This window comes from Mesoplodon densirostris, chromosome 3, assembly GCF_025265405.1.
Source record: "Mesoplodon densirostris isolate mMesDen1 chromosome 3, mMesDen1 primary haplotype, whole genome shotgun sequence".
Lineage (NCBI taxonomy): Eukaryota > Metazoa > Chordata > Mammalia > Artiodactyla > Ziphiidae > Mesoplodon > Mesoplodon densirostris.
The window spans coordinates 93,701,236-93,728,230 of record NC_082663.1 but is presented as its reverse complement, the minus strand read 5'-3'; the positions used below and the strand labels follow the sequence as shown (position 1 = coordinate 93,728,230).

The following is a 26,995-nucleotide window of genomic DNA, read 5'->3' as shown; positions in this document are numbered from 1 at the left end:
TAATTCCTGATTTATTCATTAACATATTTATTCTAATAAAAGTTCATAGTATCATAAAGATGTCTAGAAATAAATGATACTTGAGAGGTATAACCCATGTGTAGAAGAAAAAATGAAAGTCATAAATATTACAGAGAAGAAAATCCTTTCCTATATGTTATCATGGCTTAAACGAATATGAGGTTTATAAAAAACAAAACCTTGTGGTTATGATCCAGAGAGTACAATGGTTCACATTTTTGTAGTGGTGCCATAACATCAATAATCATAATATTTTTCAGCCAACCACCATTCATCCAATCTGTTAGAGCTGTGAAACCTAAGAGGCACCTCAGGTACAAGGCACATATTTTCAGAACTTGAGCTCTGTATTATCTCAACAAAAATATGGGTATCTTTCACAGCATATTTATTTATTTTATCCTGTATTGTTCCTCTCTCATTTTCAAAAAGACTATGAGGTACCTTTAGTAAAAGGGCTTTGAAAAGAATGTAAACATCTTTTCTTTTAAGTTTTTGATGCACCAGCTACAAGCCTTATAGCCCTTTCTTCTGTTCATAGAAGACCTCTTAGACTCAGTAAGCACTCAGGTGTCTACTGGACTGCTAGAGAGCCGCCATGGTAAAGCTTACTGCACCCTTGCCTATCAGGTTTCTTTTGTTTGTTTGTTTGTTTGTTTGCAGTACGCAGGTCTCTCACCGTTGTGGCCTCTCCCATTGCGGAGCACAGGCTCCAGACGCGCAGGCCCAGCGGCCATGGCTCACGGGCCCAGCCGCTCCGCGGCATGTGGGATCTTCCCGGACCAGGGCATGAACCCGTGTCCCCTGCATCGGCAGGCGGACTCCCAACCACTGCGCCACCAGGGAAGCCCGCCTATCAGTTTTAAAGCCCACCAGTGCCAACTGTGCTGTCATTAAACTTAATTTTACCATGCCTTAAACAAGCCATAGCTCTTTCAGATCCTAACATTCATTATGCTGACTCTTAACTCTTGTTTTTATAGTTAATGTTTTGAAAACTTTTCTTTCACTTTATTTTTAGAAAGAACGACTACACACAATTTGCCCGAGAACGCTTGTAAGGGGGAATGGTAGTATTACAAAATCAAACCAGAGGCAGAAAGATTATCTAAAAGTCATTCTGCTTACCTAGGAGCTTACAGTGTGCTCCCTGACTTTGTTAAGATCTATTGTCAATCAGTTTCTTCTGTCTACCTCTTCTGAGATGTCTCAGTTTATTGACATTGTGGTGCCCATCCAGAGATTAAATTACCACAGCCCCTGTTCAGCTTAAGATTTCATAATACATCTGTACTCCTCATACTGAGAAACTCCGTCACTATGTAAATAAAGTAAATATATCTACTCAAGAAAAAGTGTTTGAAGCTATTGGGTCAGAATAGGAAATGCAGGGCCTCCCTGGTGGTGCAGTGGTTGAGAGTCCGCCTGCCGATGCAGGGGATACGGGTTCGTGCCCCAGTCTGGGAGGATCCCATATGCCGCGGAGCGGCTGGGCCCGTGAGCCATGGCCGCTGGGCCTGCGCATCCGGAGCCTGTGCTCCGCAACGGGAGAGGCCACAACAGTGAGAGGCCGCATACCACAAAAAAAAAAAAAAAAAAAAAAAGAATAGGAAATGCAGAATTGATTAACCTTAACGCTTTTACTTCTTTTAGTCTGACAGATGAGTACTTTAAAACAATAAACATTAGATGAACTAAGAACAAAAGGAGATGGGCAATGCCTGAAATTTATAGTATAATCTGGTGTAATTTTATTATGCCTGTTGTTAATAAGCTTTAGTAGTTATCTTTAGATTTAAATTTGTTTTCTGTCCTTTTACTTGTTGTTTCTACGAACAGATTTTTACCTTACTTTTGTGATATTTTTATTTCAGGCAAATCCTAAGAGAGAATAATTGCTTACAAACCTTATTACAACACTTGAAATCTCACAGTTTGACAATAGTCAGTAATGCATGCGGAACCTTGTGGAATCTCTCAGCAAGAAATCCTAAAGATCAGGAAGCATTATGGGACATGGGAGCAGTCAGCATGCTCAAGAACCTCATTCATTCAAAGCACAAGATGATTGCTATGGGAAGTGCTGCAGCTTTAAGGAATCTCATGGCAAATAGACCTGCAAAGTATAAGGATGCCAATATCATGTCTCCTGGTTCAAGCTTGCCTTCTCTTCATGTCAGGAAACAAAAAGCCCTAGAAGCAGAATTAGATGCTCAGCATTTATCAGAAACGTTTGACAATATTGACAATTTAAGTCCCAAGGCATCTCATCGTAGTAAGCAGAGACACAAGCAAAATCTCTATAGTGACTATGTTTTTGACACCAATCGACATGATGATAATAGGTCAGACAATTTTAATACTGGGAACATGACTGTCCTGTCACCATATTTAAATACTACAGTGTTGCCCAGCTCCTCTTCATCAAGGGGAAGTTTAGATAGTTCTCGTTCTGAGAAAGATAGAAGTTTGGAGAGAGAACGAGGTATTAGCCTAGTCAACTACCACCCAGCAACAGAAAATCCAGGAACCTCTTCGAAGCGAGGTTTGCAGATTTCTACCACTGCAGCCCAAATTGCCAAAGTCATGGAAGAAGTATCAGCCATTCATACCTCCCAGGAAGACAGAAGTTCTGGGTCTACCCCAGAACTGCATTGTGGGACAGATGAGAGGAATGCACTAAGAAGAAGCTCTACCGCCCACACACATGCAAACTCTTACAACTTCACCAAGTCAGAAAACTCAAACAGGACATGTCCAGTGCCATATGCCAAAGTAGAATACAAGAGATCTTCAAATGATAGTTTAAATAGTGTCAGCAGTAGTGATGGTTATGGTAAAAGAGGTCAAATGAAACCTTCAGTTGAATCCTATTCTGAAGATGAGGAAAGTAAATTTTGCAGCTATGGTCAGTATCCAGCTGATCTAGCCCATAAAATACATAGTGCAAATCATATGGATGATAATGATGGAGAACTAGATACACCAATAAATTATAGTCTTAAATATTCTGATGAACAGTTGAACTCCGGAAGGCAAAGTCCTTCACAGAATGAAAGATGGGCAAGACCCAAACATATAATAGAAGATGAAATAAAACAAAATGAGGAAAGACAATCAAGGAGTCAAAGCACAACTTATCCTGTATATCCTGAGAGCACTGATGATAAACACCTCAAGTTCCAACCACATTTTGGACAGCAAGAATGTGTTTCCCCATATAGGTCAAGAGCAGCCAATGGTTCAGAAACAAATCGAGTAGGTTCTAATCATGGAATTAATCAAAATGTAAATCAGTCTTTGTGTCAGGAAGATGACTATGAAGATGATAAGCCAACCAACTACAGTGAACGTTACTCTGAGGAAGAGCAACATGAGGAAGAAGAGAGACCAACCAATTATAGCATAAAATATAATGAAGAAAAACATCATGTGGATCAGCCTATTGATTATAGTTTAAAATATACCACAGACATTCCTTCTTCACAGAAACCAGCATTTTCATTCTCAAAGAATTCATCTGGACAAAGCACTAAAACTGAACACATCTCTTCAAGCAGTGAGAATACATCCACACCTTCATCTAATGCCAAGAGGCAGAATCAGCTCCATCAAAGTTCAGCACAGAGCAGGAGTGGTCAGACCCAAAAAGCCACCTCTTCCTCTTGCAAAGTTCCCTCTATCAACCAAGAAACAATACAGACTTACTGTGTAGAAGATACCCCAATATGTTTTTCAAGATGTAGTTCATTATCATCTTTATCATCAGCTGAAGATGAAATAGGGTGTGATCAGACAACACAAGAAGCAGATTCTGCTAATACCCTACAAATAGCAGAAATAAAAGAAAACAGTGGAACTAGATCAACTGAAGATTCTGTGAGTGAAGTTCCAACAGTGTCACAACACATTAGAACCAAATCCAGCAGACTCCAGGCTTCTGGTTTATCTTCAGAATCAACCAGGCACAAAGCTGTTGAATTTTCTTCAGGGGCCAAATCTCCATCAAAGAGTGGTGCTCAGACACCTAAAAGTCCACCAGAGCACTACGTTCAGGAGACTCCACTCATGTTTAGCAGATGTACTTCTGTCAGTTCACTTGATAGTTTTGAGAGTCGTTCGATTGCCAGCTCCGTTCAGAGTGAACCCTGCAGTGGAATGGTGAGTGGCATTATAAGCCCCAGTGACCTTCCAGATAGCCCTGGACAAACCATGCCACCAAGCAGAAGTAAAACCCCTCCTCCCCCTCCTCCTCAATCAGCTCAGACTAAGCAGGAAGTACCTAAAAATAAAGCACCTAGTGCTGAGAAGAGAGAAAGTGGCCCTAAGCAAGCTGCTGTAAATGCTGCAGTACAGAGGGTCCAGGTTCTTCCAGATGCTGATGCTTTGTTACATTTTGCCACAGAAAGTACTCCTGATGGATTTTCTTGTTCATCTAGCCTGAGTGCTCTGAGCCTCGATGAGCCATTTATTCAGAAAGATGTGGAATTAAGAATAATGCCTCCAGTTCAGGAAAATGACAATGGGAATGAAACAGAAAATGAGCAGCCTGAAGAATCAAATGAAAGCCAGGGAAAAGAGGCAGAAAAACCCACTGATTCTGAAAAAGATCTATTAGATGATTCAGATGATGATGATATTGAAATACTAGAAGAGTGTATTATTTCTGCCATGCCAACAAAATCTTCACGCAAAGCCAAAAAGCCAGCCCAGACTTCTTCCAAATTACCTCCACCTGTGGCAAGGAAACCAAGTCAACTGCCTGTGTACAAACTTCTGCCATCACAAACCAGATTACAAGCACAAAAGCATGTTAGTTTTACACCAGGAGATGATATGCCTCGGGTGTATTGTGTAGAAGGGACACCTATAAACTTTTCCACAGCTACATCTCTAAGTGATCTAACGATAGAATCCCCTCCAAATGAGTTAGCCGCTGGAGAAGGTGTTAGAGCAGGAACACAGTCAGGTGAATTTGAAAAACGAGACACCATTCCTACAGAAGGCAGAAGTACAGATGAGGCTCAAACAGGGAAAGCCTCATCTGTAACTATACCTGAACTGGATGACAATAAAACAGAAGAAGGCGATATTCTTGCAGAATGCATTAATTCTGCTATGCCCAAAGGAAAAAGTCACAAGCCTTTCCGTGTGAAAAAGATAATGGACCAGGTCCAACAAGCATCTCTGTCTTCATCTGGAACTAACAAAAATCAATTAGATGGTAAGAAAAAGAAACCTACTTCACCAGTAAAACCTATACCACAAAATACTGAATACAGGACACGTGTAAGAAAAAATACGGACTCAAAAAATAATTTAAATGCTGAAAGAAATTTCTCAGACAACAAAGATTCAAAGAAACAGAGCTTGAAAAATAATTCCAAGGACTTCAATGATAAGGTCCCAAATAATGAAGATCGAGCCAGAGGAAGTTTTACTTTTGATTCACCTCATCATTATACACCTATTGAAGGCACTCCATACTGTTTTTCACGAAATGATTCTTTGAGTTCTCTAGATTTTGATGATGATGATGTCGACCTTTCCAGGGAAAAGGCTGAATTAAGAAAGGGGAAGGAAAATAAGGAATCAGAAGCTAAAGTTACCAACCACACAGAACTAACCTCAAACCAACAATCAGCTAATAAGACACAAGCTGTTCCAAAACATCCAGTAAATCGAGGTCAGCCTAAACCCGTGCTGCAGAAGCAATCCACTTTTCCCCAGTCCTCCAAAGATATACCAGACAGAGGGGCAGCAACAGATGAGAAATTACAGAATTTTGCTATTGAAAATACTCCAGTTTGCTTTTCCCGAAATTCCTCTCTAAGTTCTCTTAGTGACATTGATCAAGAAAACAACAACAATAAGGAAAATGAACCTATCAAAGAGACAGAGCCCCCTGACTCACAGGGAGAACCAAGTAAACCTCAGGCGTCAGGTTATGCTCCTAAATCATTTCACGTTGAAGATACCCCTGTTTGTTTCTCAAGAAACAGTTCTCTCAGTTCTCTCAGTATTGATTCTGAAGATGACCTGTTGCAGGAATGTATAAGTTCTGCAATGCCAAAAAAGAAAAAGCCTTCAAGACTCAAGGCTGATAATGAAAAGCATAGTCCCAGAAATATGAGTGGCATATTAACAGAAGATTTGACACTTGATTTGAAAGATATACAGAGACCAGATTCAGAACATGGTTTATCCCCTGATTCAGAAAATTTCGATTGGAAAGCTATTCAGGAAGGTGCAAATTCCATAGTAAGTAGTTTACATCAAGCTGCTGCTGCCGCGTGTTTATCTAGACAAGCTTCGTCTGATTCAGATTCCATCCTTTCCCTGAAATCAGGAATCTCTCTGGGATCACCATTTCATCTTACACCTGATCAAGAGGAAAAGCCCTTTGCAAGTAATAAAGGCCCACGAATTCTAAAACCTGGGGAGAAAAGTACATTGGAAACTAAGAAGTTAGAATCTGAAAATAAAGGAATAAAAGGAGGGAAAAAAGTTTATAAAAGTTTGATTACTGGAAAAGTTCGATCTAATTCGGAAGTTTCAAGCCAAATGAAACAACCCCTTCAGACAAACATGCCTTCAATCTCTCGAGGTAGGACAATGATTCATATTCCAGGAGTTCGGAATAGCTCTTCAAGTACAAGTCCAGTTTCTAAAAAAGGCCCACCCCTTAAGACTCCAGCCTCCAAAAGCCCTAGTGAAGGTCAGGCAGCTACCACTTCCCCCAGAGGAGCCAAGCCATCAGTGAAGTCAGAATTAAGCCCCGTTACGAGGCAGGCATCCCAGACACCTGGGTCAAATAAAGGGCCTTCTAGATCAGGATCTAGAGATTCCACTCCTTCAAGACCTGCCCAGCAGCCATTAAGTAGACCTATGCAGTCTCCAGGGCGAAACTCAATTTCTCCTGGTAGAAATGGAATAAGTCCTCCTAACAAATTATCTCAACTGCCAAGGACGTCATCCCCTAGTACTGCTTCAACTAAGTCCTCGGGTTCTGGGAAAATGTCTTACACATCTCCTGGCAGACAGATGAGCCAACAGAACCTCACCAAACAAACAGGTTTATCCAAAAATGTCAGTAGTATCCCAAGAAGTGAATCTGCCTCCAAAGGACTAAGTCAAATGAGTACTAGCAATGGATCCAATAAAAAGGTAGAACTTTCTAGAATGTCTTCAACTAAATCAAGTGGAAGTGAATCTGATAGGTCAGAGAGACCTGTATTAGTACGCCAGTCAACTTTCATCAAAGAAGCTCCAAGCCCAACCCTAAGAAGAAAATTGGAGGAATCTGCTTCATTTGAATCTCTTTCTCCATCTTCTAGACCAGATTCTCCCACTAGGTCCCAGGCACAGACTCCAATTTTAAGTCCTTCCCTTCCTGATATGTCTCTGTCTACACATTCATCTGTTCAGGCTGGTGGATGGCGAAAACTCCCACCTAATCTCAGTCCCACCATAGAGTATAATGATGGAAGACCAGTAAAGCGCCATGATATAGCACGGTCTCATTCTGAAAGTCCTTCCAGACTTCCCATCAATAGGTCAGGAACCTGGAAACGTGAGCACAGCAAACACTCATCATCCCTTCCTCGAGTAAGCACTTGGAGGAGAACTGGAAGTTCATCCTCAATTCTTTCTGCTTCATCAGAATCTAGTGAAAAAGCAAAAAGTGAGGACGAAAAACATGTGAACTCTACTTCAGGAACCAAACAAACTAAAGAAAACCAAGTATCCACAAAAGGAACATGGAGAAAAATGAAAGAAAGTGAAATTTCTCCCACCAATAGTACTTCTCAGACCACTTCCTCAGGTGCTGCAAATGGTGCTGAATCAAAGACTCTGATTTATCAAATGGCACCTGCTGTTTCTAAAACAGAGGATGTTTGGGTGAGAATTGAGGACTGCCCCATTAACAACCCTAGATCTGGAAGATCTCCAACAGGAAATACTCCCCCAGTGATTGACACTGTTTCAGAAAAGGGAAACCCAAACACTAAAGATTCAAAAGATAATCAGGGAAAACAAAATGTGAGCAATGGTAGTGCTCCTGTACGCACCATGGGTTTGGAAAACCGCCTGAACTCCTTTATTCAGGTAGATGCCCCAGACCAAAAAGGAACTGAGGCAAAACCAGGACAAAGTAATCCTGTCCCTGCATCAGAGACTAATGAAAGTTCTATAGCTGAACGTACCCCATTTAGTTCTAGCAGCTCAAGCAAGCACAGTTCACCGAGTGGGACTGTTGCTGCCAGAGTGAGTCCTTTTAATTACAACCCAAGCCCAAGGAAAAGCAGCGCAGATAGCACTTCAGCCCGACCATCTCAGATCCCAACACCAGTGAATAACAACACAAAGAAACGAGATTCAAAAACTGACAATACAGAATCCAGTGGAACTCAAAGTCCTAAACGCCATTCTGGGTCTTACCTTGTGACATCTGTTTAAAAAGAGCTGGAATGATGAAACTAAGAATGTGTTATGTGTTAATTACAACTGCTATGTAGAAATTCTGTTTCAACCAATATGTATAAAATAGATAACTAATAACCTGCTGTATAAAAAATAAAATTCAAAAAAAGAAATTTTGTTTCAAATGAAACTAAAAGACTGAAAAATTTTGTAAATAGGTTTGATTCTTGTTAGAGGGTTTTTGTTCTGGAAGCCATATTTGATAGTATACTTCATCTTCACTGGTCATATTTTGGGAGGCACTCTTGATAGTTAGGAAGAAAATGGTAAAGCCAAGTATATTTGTACAGTATGTTTTTCATGTATTTAAGTAGCATCCCATCCCATCATCCTTTGATTATTGCTTGTCTTAAAATAACACTACAGATAGAAGATATGATATATTGCTGTTATCAATCATTTCTAGATTATAAACTGACTAAACTTACATCAGGGAGAAATTGGTATTTATGCAAAAACCATTCTGTTTTAGTCCTTGTGAGTCCATCTGACATCATAATCATGTGGCTGTGAAATTCACAGTAATATGGTTCCCGATGAACAAGTTTACCCAGCCTGCTTTGCTTTACTGCATGAATGAAACTGATGGTTCAATTTCAGAAGTAATGATTAACAATTCTGTGGTCACATGATGTTCATATAGATAGCTATAGTGTAACAACTTACACTATTTTGTGCTCAAAACAAACAAAAAATCTGTGTAGCTGTAAAACATTGAATGAAACTATTTTACCTGAACTAGATTTTATCTGAAAGTAGGTAGAATTTTTGCTATGCTGTAACTTGTTGTATATTCTGGTATTTGAGGTGAGATGGCTGCTCTTTTATTAATGAGACACGAATCGTGTCTCAACAGAAACTAAATGAACATTTAAGAATAAATTATTGCTGTATGTATAAACTTACTGAAATCGGTATTTGTTTGAAGGGTCTTATTTCACATTTGTATTAATAATTGTCAAAAGGGCCTCTTTTAAAAGCTTATATAATTTTTTTCTTCAAATTCTATGCATTAAGAGTAAAATTCCTCTTACTGTAATAAAAACAATTGAAGCTGACTGTTGGCATTTAACCATTCCATGCATTGGCACTTAACCTTTCCTGAAAAAAAAAATGTCACTGTGTGATTAGCACCAACTATAATCAGCACTTTGCCATGCTCAGAAAATGCAAATCATGTTGAACTTCAAAGGTAGATTTAACACTATTAAGATATTCAAAAGACTATTTAGAAACCCCTGTCTGTTAAGGGAGACTTTGTTTTTGATAGGTAGGTTTGTGGAGTATGTGTTCCAGCTCCCCCTTCCTCACACAGCAGGGAGAGAATCCTTCAGGAAGGAAGATAAACTGATAGAAGTATTTAAAAAGCTAACTTAATATTATCTTCCCAGAATTTGTTCTAAATGATCAGAGGGTAAGGATGATGATAAATGCTCACATATTTGTTGAATAAATGAAAATTTATTTTTAATAATAAAATTCATGCACTCTGCGTTGGGGGGAAGGGAAAAGGTATTTGGATATAGCAGGATGCTGGGAAAGGGGGTGAGGAGTAAGCACATCTACCTGGTGTCTTTGAAATCACATCATGTAGTTAATTATCTACCCTTACCTGTGTTTATCATTTACAGGTCATGACTTTTTTAAAGTCATTTACTAACATGCCAGTAAAGAAGTGCTGTGATTTGAAATAAGGCATTTGACTCCAAAGCCGATACTCTTTCTATTGCACCACTTTGCAAACACCTCAATTTACTGACCTTTGGAGTATATCTACATTTAAATTTTTGTCAAATTTTATCTGAATGAAATGGTTTGTAAGTAATAACACTAAATAATTCTGTTTTTCTCAAAGGCTGCCTTATCCAACAGGGACACGTGGATGTAGGTCATATTTCTTTCCTTTTCCTTTAGTCCTGATTTTCTATTTTTTTGAGTTACTTGTGCCAATTTTTATAAACCACTTCAAATACTTTTATGGAAAGAGATGGGATATAAGTCAATTAGAATAAAATCACCTTTCTCAAGGAAGGGAAAAAAACAATGCTGAAAATGAAAAAAGGGTGCCTTCCATATGCCAGAAAATTCAGGAATTCCGGTAGACAGCCTACTAGGAGAAGGTGCAATCAGTCTGCTTTGCCCATTGAGGAAAAAGTTGCTGTATGAGACCCTCTAGTTAGAGATAATGGCTCTGAATTAATAAAGGAGCAAATCTCAATTCTACTTTTAGAACTTCACAGAGTGCTGCCATAAGTGATAGCAGGCCAAATATTCTCAGTTTATGCTTGTTACAAGCGGCATACCAAGCATGCTGAGCCCAGCGTGGAGTTGCAACACTTGTTAAGAGAAGTAGGGCAGTGCCCTGTTATCTTTGGGCTGCAGCAAACAGCACTCCTAAGGCAGTGAGTGGTTTTCAAACTAGAGTGCATTTGATCTTAGTGCAAATCTAAGCTGCATTTGTTTATTGTTTGTGTGTATTTTTTAAATTTATCCATACATTCTGTAATATTATAATATGAAAACATGCTCAATATATGTCCTTCGTGGTTAAAAAAAAAAAACAAGTAGAGTGCATTTGAATCACCAAAAATGTTGTTAAGACACACACCCACACTTTGTGATTCTGAGTGGGGCCCAAGAATGTGCAGTTCTGACAAGTTCTCAGGTGATGCTGATGCTGTTGGTCTGGGAACCACTCTGAGAACCACTGCCCTGTGTCACCACAGCGAAGCTCCTTGAGTGATTGCCTTCACTTCCAGCTGCTCTTCTCAACAACTGGACTCGACATATGAGAAAGTATACCAAACTTCCCTCTCCTTTAGGCAGGAAAGATTTGAATATTGAGCTATACAATCTGATGGAGCCCATCGCAACTCCCAATAGTAGACAAATTTGCCAGACATGAATGAACAGGTAATTCTAAAGAGAATGACTGTGTCTGAGGGATTGACGAATGTTCCCTTTGGAATGGTTATCAAAAAGGCAAAAATTTCAGCAAATATCTAATTTGGATTTGCAATAAGAGATCAAAAGAGACACACACCAAGAAAAGGGAAAAGAGAACTTTGAAGTGAAGGCAGATTGACTTCAGATGAAAGAAAAATGCACTCGTTTTGTTAGTATACAAACAACCAATTAACTATGGCAAATTGGTATTTGAGAATAAGCTTTACAAGTTAACCTTGCACTAACAGGAAAGTTAATGAGAGGGAAATAATGAAATAAAAGATAAGCCCAAAAGAATCAAATTGCACTCTTAAGTACAGTCAAAAAACTTTTCCATAAACTAGTTACCACAAGGTTAATTAACTGAAGGGATGAGTCTTGCTGGAGAAGGGAGCCAGTTGCACTGTATCTGAATTCATGTTATCACAGGGGGTTCCTTGTATCTAAGATAGCAAAAGAACAGAGTCCCACAAATGCAAAAAGAAAATTGCCAAGAGCTGAAGAGTATTTCAGTAATCAGATCGTTCACACTTACCAAACAAAAATAATTTTTCAAAAGTCTTGATGGTTGAAATAGAGTGTATAACATTTTTTTACTTTCTAATTCCTTCATATTATGCCGACTTTTAAATATTACTTTGTAGTGTTGAAACCTATTGACTTTGACTCCTATAAACACCTGGTCGTTTTCCTGCCATTCTCCTCTGTTCTTTGGTCTATAAAACTATATTCTGGTTTTTGTTAGACCACTGATGCTTCTTTCAACCTGTATGTTTTTTTTGTGTGTATAATGTTCTTGGTGCTAAATACACTTCTGATATTCAGGATAACTCTCTACATCTGTGACTATTTGCTTATTTTCTTGAAGTTATGAGACTGTTCCTTTTTTTTAATTAAAAATACTCAACTTTACACTAGTGGAGGTGACCACTGAATATAAAGCAACAGTAGTGAAAAATGAACTATTGAGAATGTTGCACACATTACCTGCCCCACCTACACCACCTTTTGGAATCCAGACACTTAGTCTCACTGTTGGTCACTGAAACCCGTACCCAGTCTTTCCCCCCAACCATGGCTGTTTGCACCAGAGGCAGGTGCCTGACCCAGGGGAGACTCATCATTAACTGACCAGTGACCAAAGACTTGTGAGGCTTGTCAAAAAAAAAAAAAAAAACTGGGCCAATTTTAAATAAGAGTCTAAGGAAATTTCTGGTTGGTGATTGAGTGCTGGAACTGAAAGATCGTATAGAGTTAAGGCTGAGGTCACTATGATTGGCATCATGAAGCTAAAACTAAGAGAAAGTTGGTCACTAGGGAGAGAAGGAACAGGTATGGGAGGGAGGCATAGAAAGCAAGTGAGAGAAAAGAGTCACTAGCTGCTGGTGTTACCTCAGTCGCTGCCAATTCTGGGGCCTAGTTCTACTTGTCCTTGTGTTTGGGGCATTTATGAACTTCTAAACCCACTTTGTTCCTGAAATAACTTGAAACTAACAGAAAACTCTTTAGACACATCTTCGTGAGGTTTTTTGGTTTTTTTTAATATAGAGAAAGCTTTCTAAAATCATCTGTGGGGAGAGAGGAATAGGCTGCCTACCAAAAAAAAAAAAAAAAAGGTTGGCATCAGATTTCTTTGCAATACCAAATGCCAAAAAAGGAAAATAAAGCAATGGAACAATATATACAGCATTTGGAAGCAAATGGAAATATTACCTAAGAATTCTGAAACCAGCCAAACTAGCATTTAATTTATCTGGAATATTTGTATCATTTGGGATTCTTATTATAGTTATTAACAACAAAACCTTCTCTGAAAGACAAAACATTCATTTAAGGAATCTTAGGTAGCTCACAGGAGCTGTATGAGGGCCAGAAAATCAGACTTGGAAACCACAGTGGAAATAATATCCAAACCATACTGTGAGACTGCTTCAAAATGAACAAGTTGTTGCCCCTAACCTCTGGAACCCTCTGACACCACCCTCCCCATAAATTAAGATTCTGTGCAGCACTTGCTTCCTCACATTGCTCACTTCTGGACTGAAGTCTTGCTTGGGTGGACATGATTGGCAGAAGCTCTGTCACATGCCTGTAGAGTCTGGGAACGCTCGGTTGTTTGGTTTCTCCATTGAGGAAGCAGGATGCATAAGACATGAATTCTCCAAATCTATGAGGGGCATTTCTAAAGCACTGGGAAACCAGAATCCATGACATACCTCTACCATAGTATTCTTGCTGCCCAAGCAATTAAAATAAATGGGAAACTATTAAGGAAATGGTTTGAACAATAAAACCTTTAAACTTGAATAATTGTGTAAATAATTGTGGTTAATCTGATAATGAATCTCATTATGAATGTCCATGTAACTCAAAACTGAAAAGATGAAATGCTTAATAATTTTAATAATCTTAAATTCCAGATTATTCCAACCCAAACTGGGAAATGAGGGAGAGAAGACATAAAAGCATGCTAAATTTCTAATCTTAAGTAGGCAGTGTCAAAAGATACTATTATACTTATAACTTGGAAAAATAAAAATTCAATTTTTTTATTTACTGGTAACCCCTATGTTAAAAAGAAAGAAAAATTTCCATCCAAATCATTAGTCAAAGATAACTAAGAATAGTTGAACAAGATATCAAAGAATGGAGAGAATGGGAGAGGGAGAATTAGCCACAAAGAAGCATAAAATGACACAGTAATACCAAATAATGAGTGGATTGAGTACATATGGTAAAACAACCACTCTCAGGTTGCAGTCAAGTAAAAAAAAAAAAATCCTCCAATTATACGCCATTAGTAAAAGACACATTTAAAATGATCCAGAATGGGGACTTCCCTGGTGGCACAGTGGTTAAGAATCCACCTGCCAATGAAGGGGACACGGGTTCAGTCCCTGGTCTGGGAAGATCCCACATGCCATGGAGCAACTAAGCCCATGCACCACAACTACTGAGCCTGCGCTCTAGAGCGCGCGAGCCACGACTACTGAGCCCACGTGCCACAACTACTGAAGCCCATGCACTCTAGGGCCCGAGTGCCACAACTACGGAGGCCCTGTGCTGCAACTACTGAAGGCTGCACACCTAGAGCCCGTGCTCAACAAGAGAAGCCACTGCAAATGAGAAGCCCGAGCACTGCAACGAGGAGTAGCCCCCACTTGCCACACCTAGAGAAAGCCCGTGCGCAGCAACAAAGACCCAACAAGCCAAAAAAATAAAAATTAAAAAATAAATTAATTAATTTAAAAAATGTTCCAGAATGTATAAAACTAAAAGCACAACTACTTTTGCACAGGCAAATGCAAAGAAAACAGTAAAGGTAAATTTATGTCAAAGTATAATTCTGGATAAAAGACATCAAACATAATGAAAAGAAGGTGAACATCAGTTATGACTTTTTTAAACATCAAATGATAGAGCATCAAGTATATGAAACAAAATTACAAACACAAAGGGATACTGACAAAAACCATGGAACCAGTGACACTGTCAGTCTTTGACAGATGACTTCGTCTATACAAAACAAAAGGAGAGTTATTATTTAAAACCACAACTTCCTTCCAGAAAGTGTGGCTCTTGTTAAGGTAAAATTCTCAAAAGGTCCTTTTCTTTAGCTGAGGACCTTGGTGGGTTTGGGATCTGTAAAGCCAAGCCTGGAGTTTGAGTGGGAGGAGGATTAGAGAAAATCTCATAGGTGTGCTTAAGAGAGGCAAGAACTTGGGGTTCTTGGGGTACCCAGGAATGGGGGTGTTGAGGAACAGAGACAGGAAGACAAAAGGAAAGAGAAGGCAGAAAAAATGGTAAGAAGTCAAGGTCCTATGAAAGCCCTGGTGATGCAGCAGGTAATGATTTTAGAAACAGAGACACACTATTTCAGTTGAAATCTAAGTTCTTTGCAAAATCTCTGTTCCAGTAGTAACGGATTCACTTGTTTTTAATTTTCAGAATCTTTTTTTAACAATTGCAGTTATCTTCACCGTCACATTATTAATAATTATTTGAATTCACTTATATAGTAGATATAAGTGTTCACCACTGTTTCCCCTATATAGCATAGAGGAAACACTTTCTTCAAATCTTTATGTTAATATAATTTGGCTTGGCTGGAGTATGTCCTTAACTAGCTTTGTTTTGTTTGTTTTTTTCCCAGAAAAGCTAAGTTGGGAATATACTTTCTAAATCCTTGCTTGTTTAAAATTGTTTTTCTTTTGCCCTCAAACAAAGGATAATTTGGGTCACAACTTCAGTCACAGTTCATTTTCTTCAAAACTCTTAACTTCTAATGTTTACTGTGTCTAAGAAGTTCAACAGTCAGAGTTCTTTTCTCCTACAGATTACTTTTATTTCCTACCTTGGTGTTTTTAGAGTTTTGTTTTTATCCTTGAAATGAAGCAGTTTTACTAGCTTAAGTCCATGTGTGTGTTTGTTTCCACAGCCCTATCTTTTAGTACTGAGTCTTTTCAATCTTGAGTCTTCAGCTCAGTAAATGTTCTCATGTTAGGTCTTTTCAAACCAACCAGATCTACCAAAACAGTGCTCTCCATCAGACACCGGCCGGAATCTTGGTGGTGCCTAAGTAGGGACCATACTGTCAGGAGTTCTTGGTGTCCAGAAGTTGCACTCTATTCCTCTAGAAGTGGAAGCACACCTGTCCTCCACTTTGGTATTTGGTATAACACTTCCCCGTAAGAGCACCAAAGCAGTACTGCTTGTGTTCAAATGCCATAAAAGATTTGTAATGAAACAGGTTCACTAAAAGAAATTTTACTTAGTCTACCCTCCTACACCAAGATATATCAATAGATATGAATCCAACAGAGGCTGGAGATGGAATGTAGACAAATCTTACTCATAAACACCACGTTGTGCTCTGGAATTCCCCCCGTGACAGTTATCCTAGGGCAAATTCTCAGACTTCTGTAGAAACTGGTTTGGTCTGGTCATTGCATGAAGCTCTTTTTACAGGAATCTTGTGCACTTTATAAAGTAAGACATTTATATACATCAGCACCAAACTAATCCACCAAACTAAGACACTACTAGTACAAGGAAGATTTGAGAGACGGGAACTGAGGGGATGGAGCAAAATCAGGGGTTTCCAGTCAGACCAGCTGGGTATTTATGCTCAGCCATCACTAGCGTTGAGTGACAAAAATTACCCAGCCTCGCCGAGACTCAAGCCTTTGGGCAGATTTTTGTTTTATTTTGTTTTTTCATTTTTAGAAGAAAATACCTATTTTACCTTGTCCGGTTTTCTGAATAAACGGCCGCTACGAAAATAGGAATACAGTTGTGTTTAAAGAATAGGATACTCAAACAGTGCTTTGCAATTAACCTAAGGTATGTAAAAATACAGTGAATTTTAGGGTAAAGGTTTTGAAAAGTGTATAGTCAAATTTCTAACATTATACAGCACACTGAAATACAGTGCCAAGTAATTTTGCTAGTTCCATTTTTGCCAAGTTGAAAGCAAGCTGCAGGGCCCAGGAGCGGTTAAAGATTAAACATAAAGGGTATTTTCTTGCCTACTCTAACAACTTGCTCAGAACTCACAGATCACCCGCGGTGTGAAGCCCTACTCTAAGGACGAGAGACGTTAGCACCATCCAATCGCAATGTGAAATTGGCGAAGAAAGCGCGTGAACGCTTAAGCCAACTTTAGTGACAGAGCAAGCGCCCCAAAGGTTAGCTTTGGCGAGATCTTGAGAAGCGAAGGAATTAGTAGCGTTCGTGGACCCTCTCGCGAGAGGTTTCGACGCCACGTCAGAAACTAGAGACCCTGACGCCGAGCGACAGGTGCTGGAACAAACCGACGGTGAAAAGCGGCGGACGCATAGGCGCTTCGGTGGGCAGGACTTCCGCCGGAAATGGGGTGGTCTGGGAAATCTCCGAGCGGAATTCAGGCCCGGTTTTTCTTGCACGTTTGGCCTGGGGGCTCGGTGAAGATGGCTTGCGCCGCTGCGCGGTCCCCGGCCGACCAGGACAGGTGAGTCCGGAGAGAGGAAGGGGCTTGCGGCGAGCCCGCGGGTGTTGCGCAGCCTTCCCCAGCCCTGAGGAAGGCTCGCCGGGGGAGCTCAGCCCCAGCCCCGGGCTCCGGGCCTGTCCTCCGGCTTCCGTTCCTCCCTGAGGCCGGCTGCGCCAGGGCTGTTCGCAGGTCCGTAGATCCCAACTTTACCTAGCTCAGTGTTTTACCTGTACGTGAGACAGAGGACTTTGGGTGCTACGTGGACATGACGTTAAGTAATCACAGTGTGACAAATCTGTTCTTTCAGTTGTTGGTACGTTCGGAAAGGCTCGTTTGAGTTCTTTCAAGCCTTTAATACCGCTGACTCCGTAGTTTCTATATGAGAGCAGGCCCCGCCCTCAGAAGCTTTTGACAGGCACCTGTATCTAACTGAACAGTTACGGCGTTGCTTCCTTCCTCCCTCCCTCCTTCCCTCTAGCAAGTGATGTTTTTTTCCATCTAAGATAGTAAGTTAAAGTTCACTTTTTAAGTAGAGGGGAGGCAATTTAAAGGAAAAAAAGTTAAGCACATAATAGTATAGGTGTACCGGCAATCCTGATGATGATGCTGCTGATGATGAAAGAAAGAATGAATGAACTTTTGGAAATATTTCTCTAGTGATACAAGCTGGGCTTTTCCTGTGGCAGGTTCATTTGTATCTATCCTGCTTATTTAAATAACAAGAAGACCATAGCGGAGGGTCGGCGAATCCCTATAAGTAAGGTAAGCGGGCTGATACTTCTGTCTTTGAGGGCTGGGGAGGTTGTATTGTCAGGGCCACAAAGGCTTCTTTTACTTTACTGCATTGTTTGGGGCATGAGGAGAACGGCAGCCAACAATTGGGGTGCTTTCGTTAATAATGGTGATGCAGGAGGGCACTGATTCATAACTGAAAGAATTTTTTAAGTGGTTCTTCATGAGCCTGTGTTTGAGAGAAGTTGGGGGTGGAGCATTGTAGGGTTTGCACGTTTTTGTTTTTTTAAACTTAAGGTTATGACACTCTTTCCCTTAATAAAGGAAACCAAAATTATGGCATTGTACAATATGATATACAGAATGCAGCTGAGTTTTTAAACAAGACTTGCAGAAAATTCAGATATGTTGAGTTTTACAGTTTTATGTCCATCATCATCGTCATCGTCGTCTTTTTGAGAGGGGTAAAGTTACTTTAAAATTAATACTTTTTAAAAGTAGGTGTTTATAGTTTTAAAAGAGATGATTTCTCCCTTGTGCCGTTTCAGTAGGAAAACCCGAGTTCTTAGTTGGCCTGGTGGCTTAAGTTTAGAAAGTGCCTAGTGCCAAGTGAAGGGGGTCTTTGTAGCTTTTCATTTTCAAAATTAATGTTATATTCTACTTTTTTAAAGATTAATTTACATTTTGTAATCTGATGATGGATTTAAGGAACTTGGCCTGAAGCAGTACATTATTTTTGTGTTATTTAATATCTCTCATTTTACTGCTTAAATGTGTAGAGGAAAGTCTACTTTGCTGCTACAGGGTAAAAGAGAAGACGCCAAAGCACTGATTCAGAATAACGCGTAACATCAAGCCACATTGACAGAGGCCTCTGGAAGCAAGCTCTCAAGATAATTTGGAGAATGATTGAATTGTTTTTAGCTTTATTGATTTATAGCATACATACGGAAACATACATAAATCTTAAGTGTTTATTTTGATTAAATTTCATAAAATGAGTACGCATGGTTAACCAAGCACCCAAATTTTACAAAGAAACGTTACCAGCACTCGGGAAGATTCCTTTGTGTCCCTTCCCAGTCTCTGTTCCCTCCACATACACTCACTACAAAGGATGACCCCTGCCCTGACTTCCGATACCATAGATTACTGTTGCTTGTTTCTTATTTGGTTTCAGTGGCATTACACACTATGTACTTTTATGTCTGTCTGATTTCAATGAACATGAAGCTTATGAGGTTTCAGCTTACGAGTGCTTACACCCTGCATTTGTGAGTGTAGTTTGTTGAATTTCATTGCTCTGTTGTAGGGTTTCCCGACAGCAGCACCACCAGCGTTTTGAGCCAGATGATTCATGGTTGCAGAGGCTGTGCTGTGCTGTGCTATGCTGTGGGGGGTTTAGCGGCATCCTTGGCTTCTACCCACCAGAAACCAGTGCCCTACCCCACTCTAGTTGTGATGATCAAAAATGTCTCCTAGCATTGCTGAATGTCAGGGGGCAAAATTACCTTGCTGAAAGCCACTGCTCTGTAGTACTGCATTGTGTGTATATACTAAAATCCAGCCTACTATTGATGGATAGTTGGGTTGTTCCTAGTTTGGGGCTATTAAAAATAGTGCTACTGGGCCTCCCTGGTGGCGCAAGTGGTTGAGAGTCCGCCTGCCGATGCAGGGGATACGGGTTCGTGCCCCGGTCTGGGAGGATCCCATATGCCGCGGAGCGGCTGGGCCCGTGAGCCATGGCCGCTGAGCCTGCGCGTCCGGAGCCTGCGTGTCCGGAGCCTGTGCTCCGCAACGGGGGAGGCCACAACAGTGAGAGGCCCGCATACCGCAAAAAAAAAAAAAAAAAAAAAAATAGTGCTACTGTGAACATTCGTGAGATTGTCTATTTTGTATTTTTCCTCGATACATACCTATAGCAGTGGAATTGCATGGCCATAAAAAATGCATATATTTAACTTTAGTAGATATTGCCAAACAGTTTTCTAAAGTGATTGCATCTGTATTATGTAGACTTCTTGAAAAAAAAGACCCTTGTGGCAAAGACAGTTCCTAGCATATATTTATTTAATAGACAGATGTTTCCATCAAAGTGTACCATTAATGACTACAGAATTCTGAGGGCTTTTGGAGGAGCCAGAAAGGGTACTTGGTGATCAGGACACACACTGCTCCTCATTAAGCAATGGAATCTCCATTAGCCATACTAAACTTTGTCTATTCTGAATATAAGGTTGTTATACCTTATAATTTGCTGAGTATGGACACTAAAGAGTAAATACAGACAGAAAGAAAGAAAGGAGGGAGGGAAGAAATGGTTGCATCTGTAATAGTTGTTTAACCAGTATTAACCCTGTGAAGTTTATTCTCTTGGAAGGGAGGTGGATACACAAGTGTGAATCAGTGTGAGTCCCAGGAATTTAAAAATTACAATCGAAACAACTGTACCTAGTAAAAACAAAAAAAAGGAAACCTAGGATTTTGGTGTGTGTTTTGATCATAGTATTTGAAATGATTTATACAACAATGTAGCAATATCCACTTAAAGCTGAGCTATTTAGTGTTTTTGTTTTTAACTTTGCAGGCTGTTGAAAATCCTACAGCTACAGAGATTCAAGATGTATGCTCAGCAGTTGGACTTAATGTATTTCTTGAGGTGTGATATGGTTCTTTGTTCACTATGTTCCATATTCATCTCATTGACATAATAACTTTCTTAAAGCCTGTTTTTATTTATTTCTTTATGTTAGAAAAATAAAATGTACTCTAGAGAATGGAATCGTGATCTTCAGTACAGGGGCAGAGTCCGGGTCCAGCTCAAACAGGAAGATGGCAGCCTCTGTCTTGTACAGTTCCCATCACGTAAGCTTTTTTTAATGAATGAATTAAGTTTGGGATCGGTTACTCCTCTACACTGCCAAAAAATGTTCTAAAACTGACCTTTTGACAGGTCAAAAACATAATTTGCATTCTATAGATTAATTTAGAAAAAGGACTACTGCTGATGCAGAGAGGTAAACAGTGCTTTTAACTTCTTTTAAGTTAAGGACCTTTGAGAATGTGATGAAACCTACTAATCATTTCTCCAAAAAAAAAAACTGTTGCGTGAACATTTTATAAACTTATGGAAGTCCCATCATTGTTCCCAGGTTAAGAATGTGAAATTATTAAATGGTCATACATTACTGCTATTTCAGATCCTGGAGACCCTTGGGGTCTGTTATTCATTTCTATCAATAAATTTAAAAAGCCACATTGAGGGCTTCCCTGGTGGCGCAGTGGTTAAGAATCCGCCTGCCAATGCAGGGGACATGGGTTCAAGCCCTGGTCCGGGAAGATCCCACATGCCATGGAGCAGCTAAGCCCGTGCGCCACAACTACTGAGCCTGTGCTCTGGAGCCCACGAGCTACAACTACTGAGCCCACATGCCACAACTACTAAAGCCTGTGCACCTAGAGCCCACGCTCCGCAACAAGAGAAGCCACCACAATGAGAAGCCCGTGCACTGCAACAAAGAGTAGACCCCACTAACCGCAACTAGAGAAAGCCCACGGGCAGCAACTAAGACCCAACACTGCCAAAAAATAAATAAATAAACTTATTAAATAAAAAAATAAAAAGCCATATTGAGGGAATTCCCTGGCGGTCCAGTGGTTAGGACTCTGTGCTCTCACTGCCAGGGGCCCAGGGTTCAATCCCCCGTCAGGGAACTAAGATTGCACAAGCTGGGTGGGGTAGCCAAAATAAATAAATAAATAATTTAAAAAATTAAAAATAAAAAGCCATGTTGAGTGAAAAACGCAAGAGATATGCATAGTGTGGTGCCATTTAGGTATACATTTAAATACAAAATATTACTGTTTATTGATTGATGTATATGCAGTATTGTTTATTGACATATATATATAAACACTTTTGAAATGGACTAGAAGAAGACACCAAGTCTTAAGGTAGTAGTTAACCTAATGGCGAGTAGGGGGTGAGGAGTGTGGTCAGGGGTGTGATAGAGTAGATTGTAGCATTAGCTCTAGTGTTTATTTCTTAAACGAGAACCAAACAAAACAAACTTCAGTATTCCAATATATTAACTCGGTGTATTGGGAAGATGAGTATTTATTTACATGTAATTCTTTACTTTTCTGTATTTTTTATTTGTAAAAAATATGTTCTAGGTTTTTTAAATGGAGCTGTTAATTTTTTTCTTGACACAATAACCCCAAAGTGACAACTGAATTGTTTTTGATTGAATTAAAATAACTGGTTATTATTCTAACATAATTATTTGTTTATTAATATCTACCAAAACCTGTCAGGATTGGTAGATATTTCTAGAAACTTAAGGGTCTGACTCAGGAATGACAGGTAGTATATTCAGTGTATTTTTTCTTTTCTTTGGCATCTTCCTACACTACTTACAAGTCAAAAGACCAAAAAAAAACACAAAAACCCATCAGCCTTTTGCTTTGACTAGTTAATAACATAGAAGTAAAAATTACAGTTGAAAAGATGTTGCTTCCTGTTTCCAGTAAGAAAACAGTAAGAAAGTAAAAAACAGAGCTGAGCGGCTGGTGTGTTGAAAGCAGCCACTGGAGCTGGAGGAGGTGGTTGTTGCCCAGAGCAGGGGGCACGTGGGCATAAATCATTTGGGCGTGTGAGTAACATATTTTGTAGCTTAATGACATGGGCGTTTGCTGTAAGACTGAGAGGGCCTGTGCTTCCTAGCTTAAGTTACAATGATATCCTGACTCTGTTTCCAGCTTGTTATGTTTAGATATATTTTCCTTTGATCTTCAAGTCAATTCCTGGAACCAAGATCAAATTTATTATTTCAAATAAAGTGTTCTAAATTTTTATTTTGTTCATTTAAATATTTCAGCATTGTTCTTAATATGTTTTCTCCAGGAAAGGTCCCCACTTGAGCAAATCATTGTCTTCATAGTCATTTGATTTTTTCTTTTTAACTTCTTATGTTCTTGATGTGGTGATGATTTCTTAAACTTTATGATCTTCAAGTTAACGACCTTTTATGTCTCATTTCTCAGATTATACACTAAGCCTAACTTCTTGTTCCTAGGTAAGTCAGTAATGTTGTATGCTGCAGAAATGATTCCTAAACTGAAAACAAGGACACAAAAAACAGGAGGTGGTGACCAGAGCCTTCAGCAAGGAGAGGGAAGTAAAAAAGGGAAAGGAAAGAAGAAGAAGTGACCTGGTATGAGAATCAAGGATGTGGTACTACTGTAAGAGACATGAATGGAGGTTTCTCATTTGTATCTGAGAGAAACAGAAGCTTTCTGTTTGCATCATTTAACTGAACTATGAACATTTGTGCCTCCCAGCTTCAGCATCAGAGTTGACAGTGAAATAAATTTACATCAGAAGTATGCATCCAGCTCTGAGGCAGTATAAAAGAAATTTTTTCTTTTTGCCTTTTAATGCAGAGTTTTTGTGAAAGAAAGAATCATATTTTTAAATGGACAGTGGACTCTACCATAAGTTACTTGAAATCCTATATCTGTTTGTCCTCTGTGTAAATATGTTTCAGATAAATGAGTTTAATAAGATTTGAAGTACACATTTTGTTCCTCTTTTAAGCTAATGAAATAAATTTCAAACTGACTTCTGTAGCTTTTGCTTACGAACTAGTTAATGCCAGCAGAGGAGATAAAGAGAATAAAACGGGGAGTGGAAGCGTAGTGTGAGCCTAAAACCAGAAGAAAGTGGTTAAATCCTTTTGGAGGTCTATGAACAGGCAGTCTGTAGATCATATTCTTTTTTTTCTTTTTACTTGGAGTATAGTTGCTTTACACTACTGTGTCAGTTTCTGCTGTACAGCAAAGTGAATCAGCCATACATATACATGTATCCCCTCATTTTTGGATTCCTTTCCCATTTAGGTCTCCACAGAGCACCAAGTAGAGTTCCCTGTGCTATACAACAGGATCTCATTAGTTATCTGTTTTACACATAGCAGTGTATATATGTCAATCCCAATCTCCCAGTTCATCCCACCCCCGCTTCCCTCGTGGTATCCCTACGTTTGATCTCTGTGTCTGTGTCTCTCTTTCTGCTTTGCATATAAGATCATCTATACCATTTTTCTAGATTCCACATACATGGATTAATATATATTTGTTTTTCTGACTTCACTCTGTAGGTCATATTCTTCTATTCAATTATTGTAATTGAATTGTTTAATCAATTACTAGTTTGTTGGCATGTGGAAAGTCCTGGAGTTTAAGCTTTAGATTTGCTTATTGTGTAGACTTAAGAATATTATTTTCATTGGAGTTCTAAAATCACCTATGCTTTAGCACCTTGACATAAACATTTTTTCAAGAAACTAAATTGGATTGGTGATTCTGACTTTATTCCAAAGCACTGTTCTAAAAGTGGTGATTTTGTGTAAAATTTAAGAGACTCCTTATCCAGCCATATGTTTTTGTCTACTGATCATCTCTTGGGGAACTGCCTTTCCTGACTCCATATGCTTCTGGAAGGGCAGTTAATTACAGGACTGCATCCTGACCACAGGATATGATCCAAGCCAGGCCAGTGGATTATTTCTCACGAATATTAAATCTGGAGTAGAAACACAAGTACAGATGGTGATGGGAATTGTTTACAAATTTGAGCTATCCTGATTCCTGTCATCCTGAGGCCTGGTATAGCTCTTCTGTGAATCTTATGAGCTCCCTTATGTCCTTCTTTAAATCCCCATTTCTTCAAGTTTTTATTGCTTGAGATCAAACAATTCCAAGTGATTACAGAATAAACGAAGCCAGACTTTCAGAGCTTTAAAAGGGGTTACACATATGAGATGTATGAGATGTATGAGATGATCCATTGGTATGCAGGAAGAAGTATTAGAATTGCTAGTTAGGTTTTCTTCTCTCTAATGACTTCTGTTGTTAATACGTTTTATAGTGAACATAATAGTACAGCAGTTTATATACCAGACTTACCAATAAATACAGGGGTGCAAAACATTCAGAGAAGCCCTCTTTGGGGAAGTGTATCACTTAGGAATGTGTTTGGCTGTGTAACAGAAAATGATGAGGGACTTAAGCAGGAATTAAATTTTTTCAAATAACATGAAACCCAAAGGTTATTATTGGTGTTGGTTCAGTTGCTCAGTGATGCCCTCATACCTTTCTACTCCACTATCCATGGCATGTTTCTAACATCCTTACAGTTGTCGCAAGCTTGTAAAAGGGCTGATACCAGACCCGACATTGTATCAGAGTTCCACATCTGTCCCCTTTTAAAAGGAAAGCCAGAGATTTCTCAAAATTCCTCCTGGCCAACTTTCACTTAAGTTTCATTGTCGAGAACTCTGGCACAAAGTGAAATACAGCCTTTCAGGTCCTGATAGAGGCAGCCAAGGAAGTGAGTAGTTGAGAGTGGATACTGGGGCAGTCAACTTAAAAGATTTGTTACAGAAAGATGACTAGAATCTAAAATTCTTCTACTTATGGGGCAATAGGATCGTCAGAAAAGGTTTCACAACTATTGCTGTAACATATTGCTGTTTCTTCATCTTGCTGCAATCAGTGAATAATTAACTTTGCTTCTTTCCCAATCAAGTGAAAAATACTCTTCTCTAATGAGCAAAATTGAGCATTTATTCATATGTTGAAATGTCATTTGTATTTATTTCAGTGAATTATGTTCACATCCTTTGCCCTTTTTTTAAGGACTTTATTGTTATCAATATTGTACATAATATAAAGAGCCATCCAGTTTTAATAGTTTCAATTTTAGGCATTAACTTCCATCTGTAGAAGAGGATGATTTCATTTTCCTTCCTTTACCCCCAACACATGCATGCATTTTTCCCATCTTCCCTCCTACCACTGTATTTTATCAATTTAATCACTATTCAGAGTTTACATTATTATCCTATATTCCATTCATAGCTGAACCATGTAGTACCTTTGCTGTTCAAAATTACGGTCAGGGATCCAGCAGCACTGGGCTCCCCTGGGACCTTGTGAAAAATGCAGGATCTCTGGCCCAAGCCCAGAATTCGAATGCATTTAGGAAGATCCCCAGCTGATCTCCAGAAGCACTCTTGAGTATGCTACGATTATTTTTTATTTCTTTGGGGCTAATTTTTTTTCTTTTATTTGCTCAGTTTTCTGAATATTTGTCACTAACTCAGCGATAAACTATCAGTTGTCAAAACGTCCTTACAAATAGTTTGTTCACATCAGATAGTTTATTTTTTTTGTTGTTTTAAATTTATTTTATTTTTATTTTTGGCTGCGTTGGGTCTTCATTGCTGTGTGCGGGCTTTCTCTAGTTGCTGTGAGCAGGGACTACTCTTTGTTGCGGTGAGCAGGCTTCTCATTGCAGAGGCTTCTCGTTGGCGGAGCACGGGCTCTAGGTGCGTGGGCTCAGTAATTGTGGCATGCAGGCTCAGTAGTTGTGGCTCACAGGCTCTAGAGTGCAGGCTCAGTAGTTGGTGGTGCATGGGTTTAGCTGCTCCGTGGCATGTGGGATCTTCCCAGACCAGGGCTCGAACCCATGTCCCCTGCATTGGCAGGCAGATTCTTAACCACTGCACCACCAGGGAAGCCCAAGTAGTTCATTAATTTCATCTTTTTAAAGAAGTCTCTTCTGGAGCCTTTCACCTGGCTCTAATCTCTACTAGTTACCCTTTCCACCCAGTGCACAGCTTCACTCAGGGCTCTCTCTTCCCCATCATTCAGAGTATGACTCACTTCACCACTTTGCTGTTTCTGGATATCCTGTATTTCTGCATGTTTTGTATTCTTTCTTGAGTTACTTCTTTGTTTTGTGTAGCCCATCTTCAGGATCTTCCTGGGAGAAATGTA

General features: G+C 39.5%; 2 protein-coding genes across 14 annotated transcripts in view; both read left to right on the top strand.

The window, feature by feature from the left end:
• The window catches only part of APC (APC regulator of WNT signaling pathway), a 139,287-nt gene extending 129,877 nt beyond the window's left edge, over nucleotides 1-9,410 (top strand). For all 12 annotated transcript variants that reach the window (XM_060093256.1, XM_060093254.1, XM_060093251.1 and 9 more), the window contains one exon: nucleotides 1,896-9,410. In XM_060093256.1, coding sequence (XP_059949239.1) covers nucleotides 1,896-8,481 — 6,586 coding nt within the window. In that variant the 3' untranslated portion in view covers nucleotides 8,482-9,410. The remainder of the gene's footprint in view (nucleotides 1-1,895) is intronic.
• Nucleotides 9,411-17,310: 7,900 nt separating this feature from the next.
• On the top strand, nucleotides 17,311-24,503 carry SRP19 (signal recognition particle 19). Of its 2 annotated transcripts, XM_060093244.1 has the most exons (5): nucleotides 17,311-17,440; nucleotides 18,106-18,181; nucleotides 20,739-20,810; nucleotides 20,905-21,016; nucleotides 23,230-24,503. In XM_060093244.1, exons 1-5 carry the CDS (start codon nucleotides 17,322-17,324, stop codon nucleotides 23,361-23,363), a joined length of 513 nt encoding a protein of 170 aa, XP_059949227.1. In that variant the 5' UTR covers nucleotides 17,311-17,321; the 3' UTR covers nucleotides 23,364-24,503. The 2 variants fall into 2 exon arrangements, with proteins under 2 accessions (XP_059949227.1, XP_059949228.1); XM_060093245.1 differs by lacking the exon at nucleotides 18,106-18,181 and having other exon boundaries at nucleotides 23,230-23,337.
• The last annotated feature ends 2,492 nt before the right edge of the window (nucleotides 24,504-26,995 follow it).

Coding starts and splice junctions, on each gene's coding strand:
- SRP19 (XM_060093244.1), top strand. CDS start 17,322: ATGGGGTGGTCTGGGAAATCTCCGAGCGGAATTCAGGCCCGGTTTTTC. Junction 17,441..18,105: donor TCCCCGGCCGACCAGGACAG/GTGAGTCCGGAG, acceptor TTCCTGTGGCAG/GTTCATTTGTATCTATCCTG. Junction 18,182..20,738: donor GGCGAATCCCTATAAGTAAG/GTAAGCGGGCTG, acceptor TTAACTTTGCAG/GCTGTTGAAAATCCTACAGC.